Below are 24,515 nucleotides of genomic sequence, written 5' to 3' on the forward strand. Positions count from 1 at the left end.
AAAAATAGACGAATGATATACAATATATGGATATCCATAGTCCATATATATAAATAACATAAAGATTTTTAACTATAATCTTCTGGCAAACTTGATTCAAGACAAAACTTGTGTGAGACGGTCTCACGGGTCGTATTTTGTGAGATGGATCTCTTATTTGGGTCATCCATGAAAAAGTATTACTTTTTATGCTAAAGTTATTACTTTTTATTGTGAATATCGGTAAAGTTACTCGTCTCACAGATAAAGATTCGTGAGATCGTCTCACAAGATACCTACTTTTTGATTCAAATGTTATATGAAAATTCATGCATAATCTTCTTTATCATCAAATAGTGTTTAGGAAAGTAATTAGTTAAAATGTAAAAGTGATTATTTGATACTAGCCTGGTGGCATACACGATCGAAAGCAAGACCTTTTACCAAACATGTTATAGCCACAAAAGTAAGCACGCCAATTATGGACTCCTCGGAATTCACGCTGAATGAGACCGAAACGATTGCATGTAACACGAGTAGAGCGAAGCTTGTGCCATCCATTCCAAAACGAAAAAGCAAAATCGGGGGAGAAGTTATTATGGGTAGTTGACAAAATAACATTGATCAAATATTTTTTAAAAAAATAATCTTAATATGTGTATTTTTCCGGCAAAATTAATGCAGTGGTGGAGAGAAATCATTTATTGTTGGTTGTGAAAAAAAGAAAACATCTATCAATTAATATGAAATGTGTTTCACAGTAATGACGAGAAGTTCCTTCATCTCATTTTATATTATACATTCATCGAGTTCTTTATCTTATCTTATAAGATTTGACTGATTAATTATATAATATTTATGATGTGTTTGTTCTTGTATTAAGATATTGTGTGTTCTATTTGGAAACACATTGTGAGTGTTTGACACCATAAAATATTATAGTTAAATTCATTGGTTGACACCATAAAATATTATAGTGAAATTCTTTTCATTTTGCCCATGGTTTTACCTTAATAATTTTTAGATATTTTTCACGTAAATCTCGGTGTCTGATTTTATACTTTATTGTCATATTATTATATGAAGTTGTCGCACGTGAGACCAACAAGTGGTATTAGAACATTGGTTTAAAGTTTCTTAAAATTACGACTATGCTATATGGTTGCAGCCTATACTGATCTTCCACATCAGAAAAGATTTTTTTTTTGAATTTTTTTATTAAGACGTGATTATTTTGTCGTGTCTACTAAATTGTTATAGACATAATGACAGACAGATATAAGATAACAAAGTTCAATGAAGCAATTTTATGTTGTGAAAAATAAAAATACAAGCAGTTTTAAGAAAGAAAAATCGTTTGACGGATATTGGAGATAGACCGGTGGAAATGAAGGATGATGGAAATTGGAATGAGATGGATGACAATTTTGTTGCCAATTTACACTTGGTTGTAGCAGATAAATTATTGTCAAGTATCTCTGAGATAAATACGACAAAAATTATCTGGGATAATGTGACAAAGATGTACAAGGTCAAGTCACTACACAATAATATTTTTCTAAAGAGAAGACTTTATATTCTTCAAATGGCGGAATCATCATCGATGACTGGCCATATCAACACTCTAAATACTCTATTTGCCCAACTCACTTTTATGGGACATAAAATAGAAGAAAATGAATGTGTAGAGATTCTACTTCAAATTCTATCGGATTCATATGATCAACTTTTCATCTACTTAACCAACAATATTCTTATGGGCTATCTAAAATTCTACGATGTCTTAACTACAGTTCTCGGAGAAGAAAGTCGGCGCAAGAATAAAGAAGATAGGTTGGTAACTTCAAAGAAGCCTAAGACTTTACCGATGATAAAAGGAAGATTATGGGCCGCGACTCCAGTGAGATCCAAAGACGAGATAGCTCAAAGTCAAGAAGAAAGAAGAAAAATATTTATTACTTTAAATGTGGCGGTAAAAGGCACTTCAAGAAAGAGTGTACGAGTATCGAGAAGAGTTATCAGTACTTTAGGCGGTGGTGAAATATTATTCAGCGAAGCGGTAACAATTGCATAAGATAGGTACAAATTTTGTGATACATGGATTATTGATTTAGGAGCGACATGACACGTGACGTCTCGGAGAGAATGATTTGATCATTATGAAATATTCTGAGGAGGATCTATATTCATGGGAAATGATCGTGTCTTAGAAATCGCTGGAGTGGGTACTATCAAAATAAAAATATTTGATGGCATCATTCACACCATAGAGGAGGTATGACATGTGAAGGGACTGACGAAAAATATTGTGTCCTTGGGGCAATTGGATGATATCAGATGAAAAATCCGTATCGAGAACTAGATCATGAAAATTGTTAAGGGTCCGTTTGTGATTATGAATGTGGAAAGAGTTGCTACAGATCTATATATACTTTTGGGAGAAACACACAAAGAGGCGGAACTAGTTGTTGCATCAATTGGTTCAGGAGAAAAATTAACAGCGTTATGTCATAGAAAGCTCGGGCAAATGTCAGAACGAGGGTTGGAAATTCTCTCAGAACGGAAGCTGCTGTCAGGACTTACAAAAGTCTCATTACCTTTTTGTGAGAATTGTGTTACCAATAAGCAACACAGATTAAATTTTGGCACTTTTACTGTCAGAAGCAAAAACATACTAGAACTGATTCATTGAGATGTTTGGCAAGAACCGGTTGTATCCCTAAGATGAGCGAAATATTTTGTTTCGTTCATTGATGATTTCTCTAAGAGATGTTGGGTATATCTAATCAAGAAAAAATCGGATGTTTTTCAAATCTTCAAAGATTTCAAAGCGCGAGTTGAACTTGATTCTAAAAAGAAAATTAAGTATTTGAGGACTGATGACCGACGATTTCGGTTGAGAATAAATCTAGCAAGCGGACTAGTTCAAGTTATAGTAAATAGATGATGAGTCCAAGTATCGATCCCACAGAGACTAATATTTAATTACTAGAATTTTATCACTTAAGTTAAGCTAGAAAAAATAAATAATAAGATGATACGTGAATTATTAATCTAAAATATTAAATAAAATAATATCAATTAAAACGACGGATTTAGATATCAAAGAGGGATTCAAATTCAAATAAATAACTAAGACACACAACGGTACCAAACTCTACTATGTTGACACGTGTTTAAATTCAATTAATTATTTAATTCTTGACAATCACGGTGAAATCCCCAAATTTATTTATTAAACGATTCTTCGAGTTAATAAACCTATTTAAATCTAACAGTCCAATTATTTCTAATTGAATTTAATTAGATCTAAATGCATTAAATCTTCGTGGAATTTCAGTTTTCACCTAAAACCGCACACTGAAACCGAATACTATTTCTAGTCAGTTTAACCATGTGTTGATGACGTCTTTGTTACTATATTTAATCAATCATCTTCCGATTCGTGATTAATCAACAGACATGTAAATAGTTGATCAGGCTATTAACAAGAAATATTAAACTAACATCAATCAATAATTAAAATCTAGAAAAATAATATATTGAAAATAAAACAAATATCAAATAAAGTATTGTTTGGCCCTATCGTGGTCTTAGCCTAAAGAAATTTATTCCATGAATTCAAAACAAAGGTGAAAACACATATTTAAGTTCATAAAGAAAACAAAAGAAAGAAGGAAATAAGAGAAATTCTCTGTGATTTAGGCGTATGTGTGAGGAATTCCTTCAGCTTCTGTCCTCCGATCTTCCTCCCCATATATTTTCTTCCGCGTTGTCTCTACTTTACTGTAGCTTTTTTCTTCCGTGCTTCCTTCCTCTTCTCTCCTGTTACGGCCCTCGTCTTCCGTTCTGCTCTCTTCCTTCTGCGATGCCTCCTTCTGTCTCTTCCCTCTATACGCTTCTCTCTTCTCTCCTCTCTTCTCTGTTCTGTCCCTTCCGCGCTGGTTTTTCTTTTGTTTTGCGCCTCCTTTTTCTGCTCACGTATGCTACCTTTTATAATTCTTCATGGGCCTCATCCTTTAAATCTTTGAAGCTCTTCTCATGTTTAAAATTGTAGATAATATTTTATTTTTCAATTTTGAGGCTTCCTCTCTCAATATCTGCACAGATTTTCTTCCAAAATTTCAACATTATCAAGGAATAAAATATAAGAATATTTTATTTCCTTCCTCTTGGTATTTTGTTGCCTTTGAAGTCTTACAAAATCATATTATCTCTCAAATTATGCATTTTTTCCTCTTCTATTCAAATCTACAATCATTATAAACTTAATTAAGATAATCACAAAATTATGGATAATAATTCTAGATAAGCACAAATATTATAAAATAGAATCCCTAAAATCTCTATAAGATTTGGGCTTATCAACTGACAATGGAGAAAAATATAAAAGTGATGAATTTAATGCATTTTGTCAACATGAGGGCATCAAAAGATAATTCACGACAACTTACATACATCAATATAATGGAATGGCAGAGCGGATGAACATAACCTTGTTGGACAGAAAAAGAGCTATGTTGAAGACTGTGGGTCTAAACAATCCATTTTGGGCCGAAAGCAGTAAAAATTGTTTGTTATATTATCAATTGTTCTCTTTCAATAGCGATTGATCTGAAAACTCTTATGGATATGTGGACTTGGAAGCCAATTGATTATTCTCATTTGCATACATTTGGAAGTAATGTGTACGTTCTGTATAATGATTAAGAAATATCAAAGTTGGATTCAAAATCCAGAAAGTATATCTTCTTTGGTTATGCTGATGGAGTAAAGGGGTTTGACTTGTGGGATCCTACTGTCCAAAAGCTTGTCATCAGCAGAGATGTTATCTTCGATGAAGATAAAGTAAAGAGAGACAAATGCACACTAAATTCTAAAACTACTATATTTCAGGTTGAAAATAAGACAGACGAAGATCAAATTTATTGTGAAGCAGTAACAGAGCACGAGAAACAATAACACGTCCAGTCTAAAGTTTCCAATATGAGGCTGTCAACGACAGATGATCACCAGGTTGGTTTCAAATTATGTTACTGAAAGCAATATTGCATATTGTTTATTATCATAGGATGGTGAGCCTTCGAGTTTCCATGAGGCTAGTCAAAGCTCGGATTTATTCTTGTGTATGATAGCAATGCAGGAAGAATTGGAGGCATTATACATGAATAAAACTTAGAATCTTGTTACACTACCACGAGGGAGAAAAGTCATTGATAACAGATAGGTCTATAAAATCAAGTGTGATGACAATAACCAAGTGGAGCGGTATCGTGCTAGATTGGTGATAAAAGAATATGCTCGAAAAAAGCCATTGACTTAAATGAGATATTTTCTCATGTGGTTCGTCTTACAACAGTTAGATTAGTGTTGACATTGTATGCGGTGTTTGACCTATATCTAGAACAGTTAGATGTGAAAACTACATTTCTTCATGGAGATCTTGAAGAAGAAATCTATATACTCCATCCAGAAGGTTTTGCAGAAAAAGACAAAGAAAACTGGTTTGCAAGTTGAACAAATCCATGTACGGTCTCAAATAAGCGCCGAAATTTTGGTACAAGATATTTGAATCTTACATCATAAGCCTATGAATTATGATACAACAGAATGAGTGTAGACCTTTGTACGTATTTCAAGAGTTCAAGTGATGATTATATCATTTTGCCATTGTATGTAGAAGACATGTTGGTATCAGGCCCCAACAAAGATCAGGTCTAAGAATTGAAGGCACAGTTGACTAGGAAATTTTATATGAAGGCCTTGGGACCAGCAAAAAAAATTCTAGGGATGTAAGTTCAATGAGACAGAAGTAACAAAAAGATTTAGTTTTCTTTGAAAAATTATTTAAAATAAGTCTAGCAACGCTTCAACATGCAAGATAGTAAGTCAATCTCGACCCTTCTTCTTGTTAATTTCAAGTTATCATCTGAAATGTGTCCTGGTAGTGAATCAGAGAGGACGAAGATGTCTAGAGTACCATATGCATCAACAGTGGGAAGTTTGATATTTGTCATGATCTGTACAAAACCAGACATTGCTCAAGCAGTGGGAGTAGTTAGTCGGTATATGACGAATCCTGAAATAGAGCATTGGATTAATGTTAAGAGGATCCTTAGACACATTAAGGGTAACTTAAATGCTGCATTATGTTATGGAAGATAAGATTTTATACTCAGGGGTTATGTCGATTTAGATTATGCAGGTGATCCTGATAAGAGAAAATTTACTACTGGTTATGTGTTTACACTTGTAGGGGGAGCAATAAGCCGGGCTTCAAAAATGTGAATAGTTGTGACGTTATCTACGACGTAAACAGAATATATGACAGCTACTCAAACTCGCACGTAAGAAATATATATTAAAAGGTTATTGGAGAAAATCGGGTACAAACAAGAAAAAGTTCATTTGTTTTGTGACAGTCAGAGTGCCTTGCACATCGCTAAGAATCCAGCCTTTCATTCCAAACTAAACATATTGGAGTTCAATATCAATTTTTTGCAAGAAGTAGTAGAAGAAGGAAGTGTGAATATGCAGAAAATTTATACAAAGGACAATGTATATAATTTTCTGACCAAAGCCAGTGAACACTTATAAGTTTGACTGGTGTAGATCCTCAAGTGGCCTAACGGAAACGTAAGCAGCAGAGAATGACAAAATTGAAATGATGTGTGGTGATGTGTTTGATTCTCAATCAAATCTCCAAATGAGAGAAATGTCGACAAAATTAATACAGTGGTTGGAGCCAAATCATTTATTGTTGGTTGGGGAAAGATGGATACGGGTTTCAATTAATATGAAATGTGTTTCACAATAATGATCTCATTTTGTATCATCCCTTCATCGAGTTCTTTCTCTTATCTTATAGCATTTGAGTGCTTAATTTTATAATTATAATATTTGTGATATGTTTTGACCGAAGATTTCGGTTGAGAATAAATCTAGCAAGCGGACTAGGTCAAATTATAGTAAATGGATGATGAGTCCAAGTATCGATCCCACATAGACTAATATTTAATTACTAGAATTTTATCACTTAAGTTAAGCTAGAAAAATAAATAATAAGATGATACGTGAATTATTAATCTAAAATATTAAATAAAATAATATCAATTAAAACGACGGATTTAGATATCAAAGAGGGATTCAAATTCAAATAAATAACTAAGACACACAACGGTACCAAACTCTACTATGTTGACACGTGTTTAAATTCAATTAATTATTTAATTCTTGACAATCACGGTGAAATCCCCAAATTTATTTATTAAACGATTCTTCGAGTTAATAAACCTATTTAAATCTAACCGTCCAATTATTTCTAATTGAATTTAATTAGATCTAGATGCATTAAATCTTCGTGGAATTTCAGTTTTCACCTAAAACCGCACACTGAAACCGAATACTATTTCTAGTCAGTTTAACCATGTGTTGATGATGTCTTTGTTGCTATATTTAACCAATCATCTTCGGATTCGTGATTAATCAACATACATGTAAATAGTTGATCAGGTTATTAACAAAAAATATTAAACCAACGTCATTCAATAATTAAAATCTAGAAAAATAATATAATGAAAATAAAACAAATATCAAATAAAATATTGTTTGACCCTATTGTGGTCTTAGCTTTAATAAGATTAATCCATGAATTCAGAACAAAAGTGCAAACTCAGATTTAATTTCATAGAAGAAAACAAAAGAAAGAAGAAAATAAGTGGAATTCTCTGTGATTTAGGCGTATGTGAGGAATTCATCCAACTTTTGTCTTCTATCTTCCTCCCTTCTTTTCCTTCTTCCGCGCTGGTGCTACTTCACAGTAGCTTTCTGTTCAACGCTTCTTTCCTTTGTTCTGCACTTCCGCCTCTCTCTTCCACGCTCTATCTTTTTTTTCTCTATTCTCTGTTACGGCCCTCCTCCTCTGTTCTACTCTCTTCCTTCCCTCTGTACGCTTCTCTCTTCTCTCCTCTCTTCTATGTTTTGTCCCTTCCGCGCTGGTTTTTTATTTTGTTTTGCGCCTCCCTTTTTCTTATCACGTATGCTACCTTTTATAATTCTTCATGGGCCTCATCCTTTAAATCTTTGAAGCTCTTCTCATGTTTAAAATTGTAGATAATATTTTATTTTTCAATTTTGAGGCTTCCTATCTCAATATCTGCACAGATTTTCTTTCAAAAATTTCAACATTATCAAGAAATAAAATATAAGAATATTTTATTTTCTTCCTCTCGATATTTTGTTGCCTTTGAAATCTTGCAAAATCATATTATCTCCCAAATTATGCATTTTTTCCTCTTCTATTTAAATCTACAATCATTATAAACTTAATTAAGATAATCAAAAAATTAGGGATAATAATTCTAGATAAGCACAAATATTATAAAATAGAATCCCTAAAATCTCTATAAGATTTGGGCTTATCAATCCCCCCACACTTAACCTTTGTTCGTCCTCGAACAAATCAAAGAATAAAAATATAACCGAGGAATATTCAATGATTCACCACAAAAATGACACAATCAACACTTTTCAACCTACCAAATTCCGTCACACTCAATCAAAAGATCACACTTCGAAGATCATAAAATTAACTTTCGTTGCAAATTCAAAACTCAAGCATTCACTAGAAAAGATTAAGATAATGAGACGTGTGTAGTGTGAAAGTCAAAACTCATATTCCTCAAAGGTGTTTTAGTACAAGGAGTGCTCATATTTTCTGAAATTTTTTTTTAAGAAACTCTCCATAAGCTTGTCTTTCATACCTTTCTCCACTAAATGTTGGAGGAATATGACCGGTCAATAGGTCTTTTCAAGCTTATAATGTTAGGCAACGGCTCACGACAATAAAGATAGGGAATTCAAAATGAGAGAAAATAAACAATTTAATCATATAGCGTACTCTTTCATCTCTTATCTTTCTTCCCTTATGGAATTTCATCATTCATCCACCTAACTTTTTCATCTTCCTTGTACTTTCATTCATATTCCCCCCTATTTTCTTTCTCTTCCTCCAGTTTTTTTTCGATCTTCAACAACATTCCCTTTTAGGTTTTTCAATCACCACATCATACAACGTTCAATCCTCCTTCTTTTCTTTTATAATTAGATATATCTTTTCATCAACTCCTTTCTCATTCTTCATGATTTTTTTTTTCAAACTCCTCCAATTTTTCTTATCAATCAGCACATGAGAGTTATTGAAAAATTTTAAAGCGCTAAAGAGTTTATTTCTCTCAAAATTAAGGTAGAGGAACAGTGTATGAGCTAAAATTGGGTAGTTGATGTGGGATTTTGAAGGCATACGAATGAGGGCTAACTGTATGTCTTTGACACACTCCATTCGATTTTTTATAGGCTCAAAATGGGGTACTAGGGATATAAATGATGCATTGGGTAGGCTCGAAAGGCTCAAACGGTCCAAAGATCGCCTAAATCATCCCTAAGTCATTCTCCTCCGTATTTTCGCCTTGAAAGATAATCAAACAAGCTCTAGACTGTTTCTTTTCTTTCTCTTTTTTTTCGATTTTTTTTTCATGAGCTAACCTTTTACCAATTCACGATTAATTCATATAAGTATGACCTAAAGTGCATAGATTATGTCTCAAAATATGATACAAAACTAGTTTGTGCTCAAATCCTTCGGGTACAACTACAGATCATCTCAATCAATTCTAGGTGTGATGTAATTTCTTGAGTGTTCAAAAATCTAGAAAGTCAATTAGTGTATCATGTAATCACTAGTGCGGTTTCTCAAAGAATAAAAAAAAAATTCATGCTCGAAGATTAAACATTTAAGCACATGCTAAGTGTTGTGACGTGAAACTAAACACAAATTACCCCACACTTTTTATTTACACTGTCCTCAGTATCATGCCATTCAAAAAGAATATAAAAGTTGGATGCAGAATAGTAAGATAACACTTCCCTGACAGTGTTGCTTTAAATTCCATGGAGTGCTACATGGGGATGGTAGAATTCCTCAGTGCTGGAAATATTTTATTTCAACAGTTTAGCTTTTCTAGAATCTAAATCATATTCCTTCATTCCAATATAGCCTACACACACCAAAATCACAGAGGCTTAAACTAACAAAATGAAAAAAATAAAAATAAAAAATGAAACGACAGGAAATAAAATAAATCACTGGGTTGCCTCCCAGCAAGCGCTAAATTCATTGTCTATAGCTTGACTATGGAGAAGCATCCATCAAATAGCGGCTTCCGCCCATAGTAAATATCATACAATATTACATATGGGTCTTGATTATATGTGCCCTCAAGCTTGGCATGATATTGGCATTGCACGCTCGTCGCTCCAACAACACTCGACAAAGACTGATTATTAGGGGAAAAACAATCTAATCTATGATAAAGCTCGTAGAGGATGTAATATTCTTGAGTTTGCGTTGATGGAAATAAATAATCTGCTGGTGGAATATATGTTAAGACCATATATGAGTTCAAATCATTCGACTTGTGTTCTTCTACATCCTTCAACTTCTCTTCTGCCTCATCTTCGCATAGGGATTCCTCGAAGAATTCTTCTTCCTCCAACTTCATTTCTGCCTCATTTTCGCATAGGAATTCCTCCAACTTCACTTCTGCCTCATCTTCGCATAGGAATCCCTCGAAGAATTCTTCTTCCTCCAACTCAAACACTTGCGGAAGATCAGATTCAGGTGAAGTTTCTATATGATTTGAATCACTCTCCAAACTTTGGTTGTTTGAGTTGTCATCATTCACCCATGCCTGATTGGTCATCAATTGATAATCAAAAATCGCTTCATTCTCTTGGCGGATTTCAGAAACTGGTTGCATTAGAAGCTCAATCTGTTCATCGATGAAACACAAAGAGTTGACCATCTTCTCCCACTGGGCCATGATTTCATCTAAATGTGCACTACGCTCTTCTTGTTCCTCAAATGGTTGGTTTACAAAATTGGGGCAAAATTGTGGAGGATATTGGTGACTCCAACCCTGCAGTGAAGGATCACAATGCCAGTGGTAGTCGAAATCTGCCATATCATTTAATAAGTGCATCGCACTGTTGTATTCTCTATTAAATGAGTGACTACCAGTTGCCAAAGCTCCATAATTTACCCAACTTCTTGTTGCCTCAGTCCAAATCAAAATAAAAAATTTGAATAAGAGTGTAGTTTGACAAATCATGAAACCGAAAGTTGTTTGCCAGATCATTGAATCTCCCCCAAGCAGCATAGAATGGTTCCGAGTATTTTTGGGCAAAATTCGTGAACACTCCACGATGATCCATCTTGAAGTACCTCACAATAAAACAAATAAATTAGAAAAAAAAACAGATGATTTTTTTATCTTTTTTTTGGGGAAATAAAGCAATTTATTCTAATATTAAATAAATTAGTCCCGGCAACGGCGCCAAAAACTTGACCGAAAATTTCGGTTGGGAATAAATCTAGCAAGCGGACTAGGTCAAATTATAGTAAATGGATGATGAGTCCAAGTATCGATCCCACAGAGACTAATATTTAATTATTAGAATTTATATCGCTTAACTTAAGCTAGAAAAAATAAATAAAAAGATGATATGTGGATTATTAATCTAAACTTTAAATAAAATAATTGCAATTAAAAACGAGAGATTCAAATATCAAGGAGGGATTCAAATTCAAATAAATAACTAAGACACACAACGGTACCAAACTCTACTACGTTGACACGTGTTAAAATTCAATTAATTATTTAATTCTTGACAATCACGGTGAAATCCCCAAATTTATTTATTAAACGATTCCTCGAGTTAATAAACCTATTTAAATCTAACAGTCCAATTATTTCTAATTGAATTTAATTAGATCTAAATGCATTAAATCTTCGTGGAATTTCAGTTTTCACCTAAAACCGCACACTGAAACTGAATACTATTTCTAGTAAGTTTAACCATGTGTTTATGACATCTTTGTTGCTATATTTAACCAATCATCTTCGGATTCGTGATTAATCAACATACATGTAAATAGTTGATCAGGCTATTAACAAAAAATATTAAACCAACGTCATTCAATAATTAAAATCTAGAAAAATAATATAATGAAAATAAAACAAATATCAAATAAAATATTGTTTGACCCTATTGTGGTCTCAGATTTAATTTCATAGAAGAAAACAAAAGAAAGAAGGAAATAAGTGGAATTCTTTGTGATTTAGGCGTATGTGAGGAATTCATCCAGCTTTTTTCTTCTATCTTCCTCTCTTCTTTTCCTCCTTCCGCGCTGGTGCTACTTCACAGTAGCTTTCTGTTCTACGCTTCTTTCCTTTGTTCTGCACTTCCGCCTCTCTTCCACGCTCTATCTTTTTTTTCTCTTTTCTCTGTTACGGCCCTCCTCCTCTGTTCTGCTCTCTTCCTTCCCTCTGTACGCTTCTCTCTTCTCTCCTCTCTTCTCTGTTCTCTCCCTTCCGCTGGTTTTTTCTTTTGTTTTGCGCCTCCCTTTTTCTTATCACGTATGCTACCTTTTATAATTCTTCATGGGCCTCATCCTTTAAATCTTTGAAGCTCTTCTCATGTTTAAAATTGTAGATAATATTTTATTTTTCAATTTTGAGGCTTCCTATCTCAATATCTGCACAGATTTTCTTCCAAAATTTCAACATTATCAAGGAATAAAATATAAGAATATTTTATTTCCTTCCTCTTGATATTTTGTTGCCTTTGAAGTCTTGCAAAATCATATTATCTCCCAAATTATACATTTTTTTCTCTTCTATTTAAATCTACAATCATTATAAACTTAATTAAGATAATCACAAAATTAGGGATAATAATTCTAGATAAGCACAAATATTATAAAATAGAATCCCTAAAATCTCTATAAGATTTGGGCTTATCATGTTTGTTCTCATATATTAAGAAAGTGTGTTATTTTTGAAAACACAGTGAGTGATTATAAACTATAAAATATTATAGTGAAATTCTTTTTATTTTGCCATTGATTTTACCCTAATAATTTTTAGGAGTTTTTCTCGTAAATCTCAGGTGTCCAGTTTTGTACTTTATTTTTATGATATTATCTCACGTTGTCGCACGTGAGACCAACATAAGTTCGAATACATTTGGAGAGAGTCATTTTTAAAAAATGAACCTCACATATCTGGTTATCTTATTGATAGATATATCAAACATGAGGAGAGGTGAAGGGATGAAAAGGGGGAAAAGGGGGAAATTAACCAAAAAGCCCAATGATTATAGGATGTGTATTTTTATTTAATCAGGTTGTCGATGCAATTTCAAGTTGGTGTGATCACACATAAATGTAATTTTTAAAGGATATTAATTTATGACGCTTAGGCAATAAATAATTTTGTAAATCATTCTTTAATTTTACCATCAACTATAATATTAATCTAACACATGATTATATTCACATGGGACTCAGCTGGAGAAAACTGGTTCCATGATTTGGATTGTTACATGGATTATCATCACCTTGACGAACAAGCTGAAATGGCAAAACATGAATAAAATAGATATGACAATCTTTCTACATCAACTAATTTTAGTTCGAAACTTCATTGTAACAAACTCCTGAATCTAAAAAAATCATTGGAAAGCGACGCAATCATTTATGATTATCGAGATTCAGATAGTTTGAACATTCAACAATTTCTAAGAATACATCAACACTGCTCTCAACTCATGAATGCAACCAAAATTTTGATATGCGGCAATAACATATTTTTAGTGCATTGTAATATAAGGGTAAAATAAAATAAGCAAAAACAGTTACCCGATTGAAGATCTTATGTCCCATCTGGTTCCCTCCTGCGTGAGAATCAGCTTGATGGCGCTAAAACTTGAAGGAAAAAAAAATCACCACAAACAATCAGTTTGGGGCGTAATCTTTTCTTCTGTGAGGTATACCGTGATCCAACCTCGAACATTTTAATCTGAATCCGGATCACCATCAACAATCTCTGGAATGGAATCTGTAGATTCATTGTCTGATTCTAAAGTTGTGCCTCTACTTTTTTCTGAACGTGATAAAAAAGCAGATAATCTTTCGACTATTGGAGAAACATTATCATTCTTGGTCTCCGACACAAGTTGTTCCGACGTAGAAGCGTTCATCTCATCTTTGGCAGATATCCCATTATCAAGATTACTTTTTACTGTTTCTTGGCCAAATGGTTTGAATGCAGCACGTTCTGAAACAACCGCTTCAGATTGAGCACTGGTAAGCAGATTTGATGACGTCATTGACACACTATCTCGTCTTAGTTTCTTGATGGTTTCTGAGATCGGTGGTGATTCGACTGTAAAATCATTCCCACTAACCCCCATTTTCTCAGATGGACTGCTAGTTGACACAACTAAATCGTTTTCCTTGGAAAGAACGGGAACAATTGTACCTACTGTGGTCGCAAGAGGTTTTGCGGCATCATTAGCATTCTTGTGTGTTTCAGTGACTTGGATTTCCATTTCATCCTTGCCAACCCAGTTTTCATACAAGTCATCATTTTCTGATTCAGGCTCAGATGGGTCTATCTCTTGTATCCCGACTTGAAATGTGGACAGATGGCTTCTATCGGGAAACTTGTGGCCTTGACCTTTATAGTCATTAATTCTCAAACTGGTGTCTAACATAGGATAGGTCCTCGGGTGTATAAGCCCGTCCAATGCATGTCCACAGTAGTCTGCGAGCTTCGTTCCTCTTTCTTGGATTCCTACAGTACATTCAACTTTCAGAATCTGGAAGCAAGTAAAACGAGGGGAATCGAATCATAGTATAGCATAGCAGAACCACGTAACCGGTACTGGGGTGATGATTTTGTTAAGCTTATGTGGACATAGAAAAGTCAAAAGTTCTGCCAGAATAGCCGTGAGAAAATTTTCTGCTAAGTCAATTTATCAAAAAATATAACAGAAATAACTACTTTAGATGATGTTCCTTATTAGGACAATTTCAGCATGAACTGCAATAAGTCTGATGAGTATGCCTTTTCACTTTTATGGCTTAGAAAATATACAGAATGGATCACCTGAACGGAAAAGTTCCAGACCCGATGCAAAATGTGATGGGCAAGTACGTCCTGGAGAAATAAGAGATGCATAAAGCGCCCGTAACGAAGCTAGTTGAAAGTCGGTCCAGACAAGGCTTGGTTCACTAGCAATGAAGACATTTCTTTCTTCCTTGGACCATCCTCCTTCACAAGCATTCGCAGCTATAGAAATAAGAAGATGATCAACTTTTGGTCTCCAGCTATCAGATTTCAAATAACCACCCTGGTAGTGACAATTTCAGTAGTTATATATTAAAGATAAACAAAGAGAAGGTCAGAAAGCTGTAACTGATGTCAGTTTATTTAAAATAATAAAATTCCAACTCAATTGCATTATTTGTAATAAATTCAATATATTTTGAGTGGCTACATCATTATGAATGGTGAGCTCAAACTACAGCAAATTGCCCATTTGAAAATGATAAAAAGTAATAATATTATCAAACCTTGAGAACCATCCAAGCGAGATAATGAAATTGTCATAGAGAGGCAACAAGAACTCGGATAAATAGAAATAGATCCTGATTAAAAAAACAAAATTGAGAAATGCATTTAGAAAAGACTACCTGGATTATGTTTCCTGCTGTGATTTTACCCATGACAGGTGTTCTATTATTCTATATTTATTTTTCAATGTTGGTATATTGGGGTAAGCTATTAATTTACAGTGTTCCGTAATATGGTTATACAGGGAGATGGCATTGCACAACAAAGTATCTTCAACTTGGAGGTTATTGGAAAATTTTGGAAAGTGGCTATGCCAAAATCTGGTTAGGTCCTCACAAATAACAAATACATCGAGGAGATTTCAAATTTATCAAGAAGTACTTGCAGGAATCATATAAAGTCGGGGTCGTTCTAAGCTTTGAATGACATCGATCTAGATTATCGAGACCCTAGTAAAATAAACGAGCCACTTTTGCAAAAATTAGACCACCTTAATTAACCAGTTTTTGTCAAACAGAATTATCATGAAGAAGAGAAGGGTCAATGTTTCTTGTTCCTTTCATCAGAAACTAGGTTCCCTCAGTATACAAGTTAATGTTCGACTACATTTTCGTAGAAGCTTTGCACTAGTTAGCTAATCCACCGTTCTCAGTCAAGTCAGTCGACAGATTCACTAAACCAAATGATCATAAACAGGATATCATACTCACACGAGAAAAATTGAGGAAAAAAAGGAAGAGAAATAATAACTAGTGATATGCTCATCCTCATCAGATCGGACACATACCACAGCAAGAAGAGCTTCTAACACCTCCAATGCAGCTATCTTCACAGATGACGGAAACGAATTCTGTGGCATTTCAACTTCTACATCTTTAACAGGCTGTTCTTGAAATGATCCTGTCGTACTAAAATGCTTCTTTCTCTTCCGACGAGATTTTGTCACTACCTCCGAAGCAGCTTTGGCACTTGTGCCATCCTTCTTATAAGCAAGGGGATCTAAATCAACAAATACAATGTTGATAACATCTGGGATCACATGAATTGCAGTTCCTGTAAAAAAAAATGCTTAAATTAGTCAAGATATAACTCAGTGTCTGATATAAGTTACAGGCTCATTACAAATTTCGCCTACCCCAAGGGACTTGGAAAGAAAGATGGATAAATGATTACAGTTTCGGCACCACTATCAAGAATAAAAAGCAGACGGAAAGAAGAGTTTGGCCAAGTTAACAGCCTGTGATAGAACATGTTTGCATTTAACAATGGCATTTAACCAAGAAAATCATGTACACAGGTCCTTGGCTCTATAGCAAGATATTGTTTTCAACATCCTCTTTGATTGCGTAATGCCTTGTTCCTTCCAGCCACCACAACCCTGCCAATGAGCATATAAAGCCTCCAATCACAGCAACTTCCATCCTCTCATACAAATTTCAGTCTATAAAATACAGAGGCTATATGATCTATGAGTCTCAAAATATAAGATCTTACCCTTTTCTAGTTTCTACAGCGAACAACCAAAATGACGCCCAATCAAAAGCTAAAACAACATGATGGCCATAGTTTCAAGACAAGATTTCACAAATGAATTATCACTTTTTGACATTAAGTGTTCTATCAAGCTGCAACAACTGACAAGAACAATCAAAGTTCCCATCAGATGGATCCAATTCGCAATTAAAAGTAAAGCACCTGTAGCTAGGATATTTAGAATTTGCTGATAGACGTGCATGTTATATGAATACACTTGATATAGTTTGCACGAAACTATCTCATACACAAACTACCTCTTAGCCTTCTTTCATCCTTTAATACTTCTAATAGATTCATCTTTAGTGACGATTTAACAACATTGATGACAAAAAAACGAGAATATCAAAGACACCATGAAAGTAACAACATAGCAAGACAGATTTTTCCAAGAATTTTGCGAATTGGAAACTTAAGATCCAATTTGTTTTCAAAACATTTTATTATATTTTTCATAGAAACGTACATGAGCATGCACCAGTGATACACTATACTTGAGCGTGAGAGATCACGGTTAAGTGCAGTTCAAACATAAAAAGAAACTGCTTTTGCGTACCAGACAAAAAATAAAAAGAACTATCTAATAATTTGGATGCATACCGCAACCCTCCATTGATATCAGGACTTTCAATATCGAGTATGCTCTCACTCTCAGCTCTGGAAACATGCATCTCCTCATGTATTCTGTCAGCAGTCGTAAAATATCTGGAGCATGTGGTAATACATTGCTGCACAAAGAATAAAAATTTCCTGGTTTAAACACCTTTAGGTACTCGACAAAATTGACATCAAAATGAGGTAGTTAGGACTTCAAAAACCTTTTTCAGGAATAAAAAAAAGGGACTATGCCATTTCTAAGATTTTAACTGCAGCAACAAAATCAGTCCATCGACCTACGAATATTTCATTGATCATTAACAATTCAACTCCAAGAAGGGGAAAAGAATTGTTGCACTAGTTGCAAATACAGAAGGTGAACTGAAATCACACTGCAATGCCGAACTGCTATCCTGAACGTTTATACTAAATCTGCAGCATCACTCTGCACGGACCAACGCTTAGGTTCACTCTTTCAAATGGATTTAATACCAGCTTTTGCATTTTCTTTTACCCACAGAATAATTATAATACTTCTTGCCGAGAATCTTAGGCCTTAACAAGAAGACTCGAAATCGTCAATGATGTTTATATTTTCATAAACTTTGGTTTCATTTTTTTGGGCTTTGGTAATCTTGAACCTTCTTTTCAGTCCTCCATGATTTAGATGGCTTGATGGCTTTATTAACAACATATTAGTATTTAGTGGAGAGGAAAACTTCAAGCAAGATTGCACAAACTTAATACTGGTAGAGAATTACAACACAAGTTTGGCATCTGTAAATAATGAAAGACACTAACAGCATTCACCTTCTTAAACCCTTAATAACTGCTGCGATAATCTCAAGAGTATGCAACTGCAAGAGTGGAAATTCTAAACATATCAATTCTTGTTTCAGGGTAGTCCCGAAAGGTAATGATCTTTGAGACAATGAGCCATCAACCAGCAGAACTCTCCAGGCAAGAGCTACTAGAGCATGAATTGGCACAGTAACCTGCCATTCCACACGAATGGTATTTAACATGCATCAGTTTTGAAATCCTCATCTGCTTCTCTAACGTAAAAGCATCAGCATAGAAATCATATGCTACCTGAACAGGGTAAAATCTTGTGAGCATCATGCTACAGCAACTCATTAGAGCACAAATTTTAGACCCCAGCAGTCGCTCAGGCCTCCTGGTTGAAAAATTAGAGGTCTGTTCAGGCACCACTAATCCTCCTAGTGGTGGTGGGGATTCTTTACCTGAAAGAAATAATACCTTCATGGCCTCACTGCTGCTGGAATCTGAAAGAAAATTTGTAAGTTACAAAGTTTGAACCAAAATTAACAACCTATGGGATAACTCCTCTGGTTAATACCTTCTTCTAGACCTTGAAAGGCTTCACCCAGATGACTGTCTATTGACAGCAAAATTTTCACCATCATGAACCACCAGCTATCCTTGTCTCCTCTTGATTTCGGAAGCAATGACAAGCCATGAATAAGTTTCTGCAAATGAAAAACCTCAAATGAAGCCAACTGGTTTGGCTAATAAAATGCTGTATCAAAACATGGGAAAATTTTCTCACCTTTAGAACACTAGCACTACATTCTCCAGACATGATTTTTGAGACGATAGCAGCTTCAACCTGCACCCAAGAGAAAACAAAGTTTACTTTCTAACATCATGGAATAAAAAATCAACAATGATTGAAGTCCACCACCAAATAAAGTTCAATATCTGACAAATAAAGTAAAAAATGGAGAACTTACATCATCATAATGTTGGTGGATAGATACTGGGAAGAAATTCATCAAGGTGCATAAAAGACTAAGTAGTTCTTCCTGCAAAGTGAATATGCCAGAGGAGGAGGAGTGTGAATGAACAAAGTAGCAAGGAACCTTTTTCCCACTATATAGATGAAGACTAACAAAAATAAATAAAAATATCGGAAATAATGAAATAGAAATTTACAGACATATGAAACCCACATGTGCAACAGAATAACATAACTGATTTAATTCATAAAACAATGTAAAGCAGAGATATATATAAGTACATACAGCACCAGAGCTACCCGCATTTAACATCTTCAAAGTTGGCTCAATAACTTTCAAAGCCAGTGAAGTACCATCCTTCTTTGCTTCTGGGAATCTACTCAATCTAACTCATGTCATGAGAAAAGATCAAAATAATTAACCACTCACCTCCATATCTTAGTATAATAGTAAAAATGTAAAATTAAAAGAAAGACCAATGAACTGAAGAAGAAAAGGATTAACATAAACTTTATTCAAAATATTTACCATGTCACTAAATAGAAGCAAACAGCTATACTAAGGGCCGTTTGGTACAAGGGATTGGTTTGGACTGTGGTTAGTTTAACCGGTTTATCCAGTGTTTGGTTGGAATTTTAATAATTCTACTCAATCCATTCTGCAAAGGACTAAGTCATATTAAATGAAAGAAAACAAACATATCTCACTCCCTTGTACTAACTATTACTTTTAAATCACACTCTTGTACTATCACTTTTTTAATCACACCATTGTTTCCAATTCTAGCATTTCCCTACACCAAAAAAAGTAATTTTAATATAGCACAAGGGTAATTTTTTACAAAAGTCAAAAGATTCTTAATTTATCATATAATCAAAAATCATACCTCACACAATACCATTTTATCACCATATGTTACATTTCTACATCAATCATTTTTTTTATCATCTACGTACTAATCATTCAATAATCTCATCCTCCTAGCCAAATCATTCGATAATATCATCCTCCTAGCCAAACGTAGCCTATATTTGTATAGAGCAAGCTAATGAGAAGGATAATTTTCACTCGATCTTATGGCCAAATATATAGCTGACTTGTGAACTCTAACCAAAACACAAATAAAAATGCTAGTCACCTCACCATGCTTGATGTAAGACTAAGACCCCTTTTGCCAAAGATCAGTTTTTTATTTCTCATCTCTGATCCCACAAAAAGTGAAGATCAATTTAGAGCAGTAAATATGAAAATTTAATGATACAAGGACAAAAGCATGAAGCCGTGCACTTTTTCTCAAAAATAGTCCTCGTGACTCATATTGACAAATAAGTAACTTCACTATTCAGATTGGTCGCTCAAATGCTCAAATTATCACAAACAAACATGAATGATGATGACAAACAAATTCACCTATACATCTTACTTTTTACCAAAAATTCACCTATACATCTTTTTCACAGCTAAGCAGAAGAAACAAATAAGAAAAATCTAGCATTTCGCTAAAAAATTATTATTGACGAACCTGGTAAACAAATCTGACAGAGCCGCAAAAGCAGCCACCTTCACAGAAGGAGAAGCTGCAGAAAGATGCTAACAATGACCAAAGAAAAGGTGTAAGATTTAAAACAAACAATACAGAGTGCCTATAAACTGAACCATTTACAGAAAAAAAATGCATAATAAATGACACTTATTAAATGGTGTATATATGTGATCCCTCCACTGTGGAAATGTATAACAAAAGAATCTCTACAAACCCCAGGAACTAATTGAGTTGAAAATGAAACTTTGCATATGACATGTAATCAAACACCATAAAAAGCTGTCAGGGAACTTCTGCATCACTCCGATTAGAAGATCATAAGGTATATTTAAAACTCTTCAACAATCCTTTTTAAGGATATTGGTACATTTCCCTCATTTTAAAGGGTTTTAGCAAATGAAACTGAGTACAAGATCTTAAAAGCCCTTTCAACTATTTGAACCTTGGAAATGACAAGATAAATTTGTCAGAGCAATACAAAGATCAATGCCACCCCACGTCCCCACCCAACCCAATAAGGAATACTACCAAAACTTACAGTGCTCAACAGTAATCATACCTGGATGTGATTGAGTAGCTCATTTAACCATGAAAAATATGAAGCTAAGAAACGTTGTGAACTGCATTCTTGACATGTCACTGCAAGCAAACTTATCCCAGCCCAACGCTTATCTGCTGGCTAAAGCACATTAACAAAATTAGAACATTTTGGCGCGCCAAATTTGTTTCTTTTTTTACTCTACATTCAGTAGAACAAGAAAAGGTCCACTATTCTAAAAGTTTAAGAACCAAGTATAGCCATCAGTTAAAAAAGCAATGAACCTAGCATCAAATTTCTACACAGTGGGAAAATGAATTCTTTCTTAGTAGTTCAACCTCCAGCGCACACACATCCCTTGACCATTCCCTTTTCTTACGTACTAATGAAAAACAGAAAGGAAAAGTTAAATCTATGTTACGAAATGGAAAAAAGACGCCCAATGGTTACTATTTGTATTAAGAGCAATGTACACGCTAATTAAAGAAATCATAAAAATTGAACAATGAAGCTAATAGATGCTTCTGTCAATAAATATTTTTCATAAAAATATTCTACCGGACTATGATTACAAAACATGATTCATCTTACCGTATGGCTAGCCAAAAGAAAGAAATGAAAAAAGAAGTAATATCGGCACTATTTGAAGTAAGAGCAATATACACGCTAATAAAAGAAATCATAAAAATGGAACAATGAAACTAACATATGCTCCATCCTTGAATATTTTTCGTACAAATACTCTACTGGATATGATGAAAAAACGCGATTTGTCTTACCATGTGGCCAGCCAAAAGAGAACGCACTCGATGGTCCCACGAATCCACTGCCTTTTTCCAGCTATCCATCACCTCTTGTTTGCCTAGACCCCGCTCAAGCAACAATTTGTGAGTCTTGATAGTCGTCACAACGTACAACAGGTCTGAGGGGTGGAGAAAAAGGTGCTTATCATCGGGGACATACTTTCTCAACAGAGAAAGAAGAAGCTTTGGTTTAAGCTCATCATCATACAAGCCGCCAGTGTCCTCCCCGAATACCATTCTGTGATGAAGGTCGAAAAATCGAAAAGTTGAAATAAAATTTACTCCTTAACGTTATCTTAAACAACCAAAATCAAGCTTCATAGGCTAAAAAAAGCCAAAATTGAAACCTTTTATTCAAAACCCAAGTTTTGCTCGTATCCCATAACAAAATCAATTTCAAACATCATAAAATTCCATTGAGGAAAAACTCAAATAAATTCACCAAAAACATGGGAGAAAAGAAAACTCAAATAAATTCACCAAAAACATGGGAGAAAGACTAACCTTACAGGGAGGTCGCAGAGGCTTTGGGGGGGTTGGTTTACGGAGAAGAGACGGGGAAAATAGGTTTTATTCTATTTCTAAGGTAAAATTGGTTTGGACCTATTTAAAGGTTAGAATTTTGTTCCATATTAAATACAATAATAAATTAAAAAATATCTAGTCTAGGGAAAATTTATGTATATTGTTAACAGTGTCAAAAAATAAAATAAACGTTATTTAGTACAAATAAATGTGCATACATTCTATTACCAATTTGTTTTGTTTAATAAGAAATACATTGAGTTTTGCATGAAATTATTTATATATATATTTATTGAGTAGGTCTCTTGTGAGACGGTCTCACGAACCTCCAATCCTACTGATATTCACAATAAAAAGTAATACTCTTAACATAAAAAATAATATGTTTTTATGGATGACCCAAATAAGAGATCTGTCTCACAAAATATGATTCGTAAGATCGTTTCACAAAAGTCTTTGTCATATTTAATTTAGATGTTAATATTGTAAGTATATCGTCATTAAAATTGATTGTGGAAATTGTTAAACAGCCCATTTCCCAAAAGAAAATACGGCGTCCCCACCAGCTATTCAGGAAGCAAAATTTGTACAAAGTGACCGATTTTTGGAAAAAGTTAGTGCGCAATTAATATTTGATGAAAATGTGAAAGGTTTATCGTTATTGTGCTAATCAAGTTTTTACAATCACGATTCACAGTTTCTCAATTTCCGCATTCTAAGTATTTCAAGTGACCAATGTTTTTTCCAAAAAAATGGTAAATGATCTGGTCAAAATGAAAAAAGAAGATGTGGCATAATCAGACAACAGCACGAGCTATTCAGACATCAAATTTTGGATATCATCGAGAATAACAAATTCTTGATAACATGCACAAAAAGAGCGAAGAAGATTGTAAATCGATTTAGTTTAACATTACTTTAGCGTTTGGTTAATATTACTTTAAGTTTACAACCATAATTCTCAATTTCTTCATTCAAGTATTTCAAGTATCCGATGCTTTGTGGAATACTAGCGTATAATTAATATATATTATTGAAATAATTATATGCTATTGTGATATGATTAATATGAAAATATATAATTATTAAAAAATTTTTGTTATTAGTTGAATATGAATTAATAAATTTTAATTGTGATAATATTTTTTGGTTACTGTATATTATTAATATAAATATGAAATAACTTTGATGATTTATTAATTTTTCAATGTTTTATTATTGTGTAGGGACTATCTTTAAAAAATTATAATTTAAAAAAAAACATTAAAAAATTTTGTAGGTACAACTGCTCCAACTCTGATTGGGCGAAACGGGGCTTGGGGATTGGACAAATCAGTTCCAGACCCGTCACGTTGACATTAGAGATTACAATCTTCTTCGCGAGTTTGGGGATCCGAAGGAAATTCCGAAACGGAGACAGAGATATTCGATTTTTTCGGTTTTGGATTAGAGCTTGTGGATTTCAAAAAATCCCCAAAATATTTCAGATCGGATATGTGGTTATTATCCTCATCCCCTAATCCGCCCCAAAAATAATAATAATAATAATAATAATAATAATAATAATATAATCTTTCAAAATATTAACAATATCCTCGTACTTTGCTCCGTCTTGTCTCATTAATAATTTTTAAATGGGGATGTGGATTTGATCCCCGCAGTTTTAACGGGGATCAGGATGGATATGAGGATAGTGATTGGAATTCGACGACAGAAATGAAGATGACAAACCCGTCTCCGCCCACCCCATTTTCATCC

General features: G+C 33.9%; 1 protein-coding gene across 1 annotated transcript; it reads right to left on the reverse strand.

Annotated features, from left to right (window-relative positions):
- Positions 1 to 13,543: 13,543 nt before the first annotated feature.
- LOC142526309 (uncharacterized) lies at positions 13,544 to 22,860 on the reverse strand. Its single transcript, XM_075630605.1, has 14 exons — positions 22,737 to 22,860; positions 22,209 to 22,470; positions 21,451 to 21,570; positions 20,871 to 20,938; positions 19,634 to 19,733; positions 19,343 to 19,414; positions 19,159 to 19,218; positions 18,949 to 19,078; positions 18,681 to 18,874; positions 18,399 to 18,583; positions 17,592 to 17,719; positions 16,246 to 16,511; positions 14,991 to 15,234; positions 13,544 to 14,675 (listed from the first exon to the last, which is right to left on the reverse strand). Exons 2-14 carry the CDS (start codon positions 22,467 to 22,469, stop codon positions 13,894 to 13,896), a joined length of 2,610 nt encoding a protein of 869 aa, XP_075486720.1. The 5' UTR covers position 22,470; positions 22,737 to 22,860; the 3' UTR covers positions 13,544 to 13,893.
- Between the last annotated feature and the right edge of the window lie 1,655 nt (positions 22,861 to 24,515).

This window comes from Primulina tabacum, chromosome 15 (assembly GCF_025594145.1).
Source record: "Primulina tabacum isolate GXHZ01 chromosome 15, ASM2559414v2, whole genome shotgun sequence".
NCBI classification, from domain to species: Eukaryota; Viridiplantae; Streptophyta; class Magnoliopsida; order Lamiales; family Gesneriaceae; genus Primulina; species Primulina tabacum.

Bases quoted from the DNA above. Each gene is read 5' to 3' on its own strand.
- LOC142526309 (XM_075630605.1), bottom strand. From the start codon at position 22,469: ATGGTATTCGGGGAGGACACTGGCGGCTTGTATGATGATGAGCTTAAA. The intron at 19,415-19,633 runs GTATGTACTTAT...TTCACTTTGCAG, and splicing joins ATGCGGGTAGCTCTGGTGCT to GAAGAACTACTTAGTCTTTT. The intron at 19,079-19,158 runs GTGAGAAAATTT...TTTCATTTGCAG, and splicing joins GTAGTGCTAGTGTTCTAAAG to AAACTTATTCATGGCTTGTC.